A 7,685-nucleotide genomic window follows, 5' to 3' on the forward strand; every position below is an offset into this window, starting at 1 on the left:
TTTTTCCATTTCACCCCACTATAAAAAAAACAACTTACTGCTTTATTGCATTAACATGACACCAATCACCAATATACACATTCATTTTACAACGTTCCATAGTTAACGTTAATCTTATAGTGTTGCCACGATTTTTCACGAGCTTTGGCAACATAAAAGGCAGCATTGCCCTAAACAAAGATGGCCGCCATGCGACGACTGGAACGCATGTGAGCGGCTGAGAGAGAGGCTTGGATTCCCTGCATAGGCGGCGGGTGACGGGTGACGTCAGCTTTCCAAAACCGGGTTTTCATCATCCAGTGTGTGCGCGGTGTATGCTGCAGTGGGGTTGCCGTAGATATGCTCATGTACAAAGTGCAGCCGTACAGCGGTGGGGACATGCAGGTAGATCTACCTACCTGTATGTACAGGGTGCCTAACCTGCACCCGTCTTCCTCTGCTCACCAGGATCAGGTAAATAGTGTAGTCACGAGCAGCTTTGGGGCCTGGTGTAGCTTTTTTTTCCTCTATGCTATTTATGTCATCGTGAGACGTGCTTCCAGCTTGCTCTCCATACTCATTGCATGTTTTTCTCACAGATCTAAATTTACATTCTTTTTAGCAATCTTATGATTAATAACTGTAACTAGATCCTAATGAAAAATGACTATAAAAGGATTGTATTAATTACTGTTCTTGGAATAAAATCAGATTTTTCTGATTTTATTCCTAAAGAATAATCTTATTGGGGCCATTTAATGCCATAGCATGTTAAAATATTTAATGTGATTGTGGAGATAATGAAACAAAATGTTTCACTTGCTAATTTGCTCAGAAACCCAGTAGATTAGGTTTTGTTGTTTTTTTTAAACATAAATTGCTGTGACAGGCTACAAGAATAATGTTTGTATTTACCATTTTCCATGGTTTGTGTATTAATGATTTATAATTCTGCAGTGTCATGCACTACCATGGCAACCACAGTCATATGATGTAGTGAACAAAGAGGAACAGCCCTCTTAGCTCTGTGTAATGTAAAAGTCTAGTTTGGTTTTAAAAGAAAGGGTTGTATCACTTGTTTTTAATTTTTTAAATGCTACTACTTAAATTGTTTCTAGATGAAGCATATTTTGATAACTCAACCATTCTGTTCTTCCAAGACCTTATGGTGAATAGGACAACCACATTTTTATATCTAATACTGTCCTCAATGCCTATCTTCTACACATAGTGCAGTCAGCCATTTTTAAAATGGAATTATTATTCACAAGAATGAAGACTGTGAATTCACTAGCAGTCAGTGACACACATTGGTGGACTGCATTGTTGTGAATTTTGGATCACCACAAAATGGCTGGCTGCATGGTGTGTAGCCAACTAGTGTATTTTAAGGAAATATACAACACTGTTTTGATGTTTTATTCCACTTTGGCCATACAAATTACCAATGGTTGTCAGTAGAAACCTAACCTGCTGCATAGTTTGCTTGCTCTCTTTGTAAAGTGTTAAGAAAATAGGCCTGACCACTACGTGTAGCAAGGAGAATATTTCACAATCAAAATTGTTTACATGACATTGTATTATTTAGAGTGATATGAACACACAATAAATGTCGATACTTCAGAAGGACTTTGGCCACATAAGCATTTGTCAATATCTGCCAATTGTGAATTTTGGCTGTTTGCTATTTCTATATCTCAGGAGGAAGCCGACCCAGCACTTCAGGCATTTGAGTCCAGACAAGAAGACATTTTAAAACGACTCTATGAACTCAAAGCTGCTGTTGATGGACTCTCAAAGATGATCCAGACTCCAGATGCAGACCTTGATGTGACCGACATTATTCAGGCAGATGTGAGGGCTGCTCCAGCCTCCTGTAAAGCAGACCTGGACTCCATACTTGGAAAGGTATATTACTATTGACACTAATTTTCATCCTCTAGCACAGTAGATGGGGCCCCTACAATTGTCAAATGTGCAATATATTTTATAGAGAACTGCCTATGGTTGGGTCCCACAAAAATGGCACATTGACACTTGGGGTTTCAGCTTTAAAAAAAAATGTGCACGACTGGTAATCTGTCTATTCTATGAAAATGACCACTACGACAACTGGCCACATTCCCAGTAGGTGAAATTGGTGAATACTAATGGAGTCTGTAAAATTGGTGAAATTGGTATGGGAGGGGGGGGGATGTTCTTCAGATGAACACAGTCATGGCCTTAGCTTTTGGGCCGAACCAGCTTCCTTAACCTCTGTCCAGTTCGGTCACATATGTGGCTAGCTGTAGAGAACTGACCATTTGAGTGGCCAAACCACATCTTGCCTGCAAGTGTGGTCAGCAGATGGATCTATACACCAGCTTACATAGATCATGTGGTGATCGGATTATTGGACATGCCAGATTACAGGTTGACCAATTTTGATTAAATCATTCTTGGACATGCTGATCAATTTGGGGCTCCACAATCGAAGATTGACCAATTTGCTGATATTTGCATAGTAATCACAGAGAGTATGTCCACCATAAGTTCTTAAAGCGTCATTCTAAAGAAGGATTCAGTTCTATTGACTTATTCACATGGGCTTCTATTATGGTCTCTGGATTGATTAGTGCTGACAATTTAGTCTTTTTGCATTTACAATTTGCTAATCATTCTAAATCCAGTTCCATCCACACTTTAAGGCAGATTCAATCCACGAGACACCTCACACATTTTTTCTTTTTTGACAGAAGTAACGCTGATTTTTGCCCGCTCCCCATAGAGGTGCGAGCAAAAAATCTGCGCTACTTTTTACCATGATGCCGGTAAAAAAATTAATGTCCTCAGGAAGATCGCGGACAATTGAATGCCACCCTGTCTGTTGCGTTGCTGGGAACAGGTTGGGCTTGCCTTGCCACCGTCCCCTTACTTTCCCCCAAATGTGTCCTCTAACCGCAGTAGGAGGGGCTTAAGCTGCTGCCACCACTGGACTCCTTAGTGGCATCCAGAACTGCGTCCTTCTGGGTAACTGTCACTGGTAGTGTACCCCCTCACTGGGCACCTGGACTGGTACCCCTGAACTCTACCTGTAGATCAGGGTTGCTGTGGAAGGTTTCCCCCCTGGCCTAACACACTGGGTAGAGCTGCTGGCGGGCAGCGTGGTGGTACTAGACGCTGGGTCCAAACCTCAGAACAGCCGGATAACAGATTAGAGTTGGGTTTAATCTGCAGGTCCCAGGAATTACAGCAGTGAAAGTAGTCGGTAGGATCTTGAAGCAAATTATATTTATTAGCTCAAGTGTCCTAATGACATTTCACACTGGTTTATGGTACCAGTGATCAGAAGGACCAATAATACATTACATGGTCAAGCAGGGGCATTTTTATATAGTTTTTGACACGTGGGCAGGAGGTTATAGCTGGCACCAAGACGTCTGATTTTTACATTGGATAATTTAACATCAGGATGTGATATATCCTGTATTCTTGCATTTAACGCAATTTAATTTACAAAAGTAAATCTGTGAGTTCCTAGTACTTGCTGTGATTTCCTACATCCTGTCTTGGAGACATAGGAAACCTAACAGCAAGTCTAATTCCACCCTTCTGTTCCTTTAGGTTATAGGATGTGTTGGACACTCACTCATCAAAAGGTCTAGTTACCATGATATTAACATGGGGTCCTTTCTTCAGACAGTTGCAAAAAAAACATTTCCTTCACACACAAGGCTATTGCATTGGAAATCAATACATTTATTCGCCCAGCGGCAGGGACTTAGCCCTTTCTGGCGCTGGTTATTAACCGGCACCACAGCGCCCATACATTAAATATTTACAATTAAATTAATAAATATACCCTTTAATACATCTTTAGTGCTGGGGTTTAATCCATTTGACACTCCCCTGGCCACAGCTCCTTTTAGTCTAACATTTAGATTTTGTATCTTTATTTTTATATAAATTGATGTCTAGCTAATCTCTCCTTGATAACTGTTTTATTAAAGACTATTAATTGGCTGTTTTGATGGATCTGGAAAATTGGTCTCCTTTATAATCCTAACAACACTTATAGCTCTTTGTTTTACAGCTCTGCTTTTTCAGGGATCCCTGTGAGGTTTTAGTGATCCAGTTTCTATGTGATTGAAACGATAACTTGTAATTGTAACCTTTTAAATGGTTTTCTTTTCAGGACTATGGTGCACTGAGAGATATTGTTATCAATGCGAATCCATCTGTGCCTCCACTCTCCCTTCTGATACTGCACAATCTGCTGTGTGAGCACTACCAGGTGCTGTCTGCAGTCCACACACATTCCTCCGTCACAAACATTCCAGAGCCCCTGCTGAAGTGCTTTGGAGATCAGGTCAATAAAAAGTCCCGGCAGGACTATCAACTCGGATTTACTCTCATCTGGAAAGATGGTAAGCAACAAGGACAGAATATGGTTAGAAAGGATCGCGCTCTCTGAAGTGTACTGCAAGAGCTGCACCAGTTGAGGGTATCCCTCCCTCAAGAAACAAGAGAAATGTAAAACAGAATTAACTGGGCGCTCATTGACTACAGGTCCCTGATTAATAAAATATAATAAATAATGGTGAAGTCCTATGTAAAAAGGCTTATATAACAATTTAATCCAATACAGAAAGTACAATCATAAGTTAAAAAACTACCTGCACATAAATGATGTTAAAAATGATAATAAACAACATAAATGAATCAGCATACTATATGCCAGTGAGTAAAAAACATAGACGTACTATATAATAAAAACCAACATAAGAAATACAATACAAATAATAGCCTCCAGCCAGAAAGTCAATGATGTTTTGCTATACCAAGTTCCAAATTGGTAGTAGACATATAATGATGTGGAGAAAAATGATGTCCTCTGTGAGGTATAGGTCTCTATGAAGTAGCTAACTCCGATATAGTTCCATTCCGATTAGTGAGCAGAATAAATTAGAAAGTCCAATCATGTGTCCAAAAAGACGGTATGTGGATACTAAGGAGTATGATACTTGCTGTTGTTGCCCCTCAGACTGGCCGCGGGGCGGGGATAATTACTGCAGGCTCTGGTGAAGTAGAGCTGTGAAGACGTCGCTCCTGTGGGGAATCCCCGTAGTGAGTGTCAGAGAGACGTTACGGGAATTAAATTGTTATATAAGCCTTTTTACATAAGCAACAAGGACAGGGAACTCCCAGAAACATTGGCCAATCTTGTAAGCGCTGGCATTATGTTGTGCTAGTTCGGCAGTGTTGTATTCAGTAAATGATTTATGAACATTTGTAATGTGCAGAGAGTTCTCTACCCTGGTCCGTCAGTGATCATGACCATTATTGCGCAGGATGAATGTTTTAATTTGAAATATAATGGTCAACGTTTATTCAACAGCGTAAGGCCTGGGTTTCCAATTCTCTCCCAACGACGTTAACGTATGACCTAACGGGAGGTTTGTTCCATGACACCAATGTAGCAATTACTAAATGTTTCAATGAGTGGATATTGGCCCCATCAATTGTTGGCCATGAGAAGCAGGCAAATGGTGGGAAAACCATTATAAATGATATCTGCCCTTTTAATGTACAGGCGAGGATTTACTTGCTTTTTAAGACCTCGAGGAGCACAAATGAACAGGTTGTAAAATATCTGGCTCTACTAATAAGCAAGTGGCATAACCTTGCATTTAAAATGAAATAAAATTAAACTGCTTATTGGATGCAGATGCCCATACGAATATATATTTAAAATCTAATTGCATAAAGATTTATTCGTTAGCACACATGCCACTTTAAGGGGGAAAGTGTATTATAGAACTAGTATTCGTTCTATATACCAATGGGCTGTTATTTTAATCTCCATTCTTGGGTAGTCTATTCGCTTCTGCTGTATTTATAACATGGCTCACTCTGAAGCAGGGATTAGTTAGGGAGACTCTGTAGAAAGTAACTGTACAGTGTGCTTTCTGCATCACCTCTGTGGAAATTGCTTTCTGGGAACTATAAAACATTTTATGAATATTAAAAAAAAAAAAAAAAGTGGGGGTCTGTTGTGCATTTATTTTTTTTCCCTTTTGTGTAATATTTTACATCCCATTTGAAACCAATTGTTGTAAAAATATAGACATTGAAGGTTGATGTGAAAATGGGACTCATGTTTTTCCAAACAGCCATTCACAGCTAATGCCTTCTGTGTGCCTCTTGTCAAATACTTACAATGGAGGCTAGACCAATATTTATGAGTGCTGTTCACTAGGAACAGGTTCTCTATGAATATTTGCCATAATATGCCTCCATTGTTTTCAATGGATCCTACAGAATACGTTGCACTTAAATAAGATCACAAAATGACAGTAACCAATGTGTTTAGGTGATGTACATTTTTGGCATAGAGTACGCTACTTACATTAAAGATTTTTTTGTTAAACACAATATAGAAAAGGAAATAATTTTGTACAATCTAAAATACACATTTTAAAGATCTGTCTCATTTTATATTTTAGTGCCCAAACCACAGATGAAATTCAGCATTCAAAACATGTGTCCAATAGAAGGAGAAGGCAACATAGCCAGGTTCCTGTTCTCTTTGTTGGGGAATGCGTTTAATGCAGTTACTGCTACACTGATTGACAGCTGGGTGGATACAGCCATTTTTCAGCTCAGGGAAGGGAGCAATAAGGAGAGAGCTGCCGTATTGCGGGCCATGAACTCTGCTCTGGGCAAGTCTCCCTGGTTGGTAGGAACTGAAGTGACCATTGCGGATATTGTCAGTTGGTGCGCCATTCAGCAATCTGGAAGCAGCACCGCCATCCCACCGAATGTGCAAAAATGGATGAAATCTTGTGAGAACCTCACATCCTTCAATGCAGTGCTGAAATTATTAAAGTAATCAAATACAACAAATAGAAATGTTGGCGTATTGGAGCGGTGTGTAAGTTAAAGCAGGTGTAAGTGAGGCAACAAGTAAAAGGCTTTTCTTACAGGAGAAAAGTGCGGATGCATTTTTTGGCAGAATTTAAGCATGTGTCCTATTTAGGAGTATGGTGACAATTGCCATTTTATCACGTGGTTTATTTGTAATGGTGCACCAGAAATACAATAAAAGCAATTTTACGACTCTTTCTTGTCAGATTTATAAGTGACTTGAATACAAGAGCCAAATAAAAATAGACTAGTCAAATGTGGTCTTTGTGGATCATAGAAACTTGTAATAGGTTCACAATTGTTGACATGGAAGATGTCTGTCCATATTTTATAGTAACACAGACCAATAGAATAGTAAGGGAGGGGGAGGGGAATACCTGGCTATATCCTAAAGCAGGAATATATGTAAGTGCTTCCCGGGACAGAACTTTACATAAGTGCAATGAGACCATGCAGAATGGGTTAGTAATACATTGTGTTATCACCAGAGAAGGGGGCTGCATTGTATATTAGTCACTAGAATAGACTCTACCTTGAAAACAGGGTTGCATGATATTTTATTAAAGCTCTGACATTTTCATAAATTTGAGTTATGAATTTGATTTCAGTGCTGCCAAAACTTTGTGCGTTGAAAGAATGAATTGGAAGTCTGCCATACCCATATTACCTAAGACAGGTGACCCCCAACATCAGTCCCCTGTTCTGCAAATGGGGGAATGCCATATTAAGAGAAAACATGGTCATAGCCAAAACCAGATAATTGTTGAATAGGAGTAACCATTTAGGTATAATTGGAACAC

General features: G+C 39.5%; 2 protein-coding genes across 2 annotated transcripts in view; both read left to right on the forward strand.

The window, feature by feature from the left end:
* RSPH10B (radial spoke head 10 homolog B) overlaps nucleotides 1–7,685 on the forward strand; it is an 804,204-nt gene that overhangs the window by 737,553 nt on the left and 58,966 nt on the right. The window lies entirely within an intron of this gene.
* On the forward strand, nucleotides 253–7,080 carry AIMP2 (aminoacyl tRNA synthetase complex interacting multifunctional protein 2). Its single transcript, XM_075179660.1, has 4 exons — nucleotides 253–453; nucleotides 1,681–1,887; nucleotides 4,154–4,385; nucleotides 6,465–7,080. Exons 1-4 carry the CDS (start codon nucleotides 340–342, stop codon nucleotides 6,848–6,850), a joined length of 939 nt encoding a protein of 312 aa, XP_075035761.1. The 5' UTR covers nucleotides 253–339; the 3' UTR covers nucleotides 6,851–7,080.

The sequence above is a fragment of the Mixophyes fleayi genome, chromosome 7 (genome assembly GCF_038048845.1).
Source record: "Mixophyes fleayi isolate aMixFle1 chromosome 7, aMixFle1.hap1, whole genome shotgun sequence".
Classification (NCBI taxonomy): Eukaryota; Metazoa; Chordata; class Amphibia; order Anura; family Limnodynastidae; genus Mixophyes; species Mixophyes fleayi.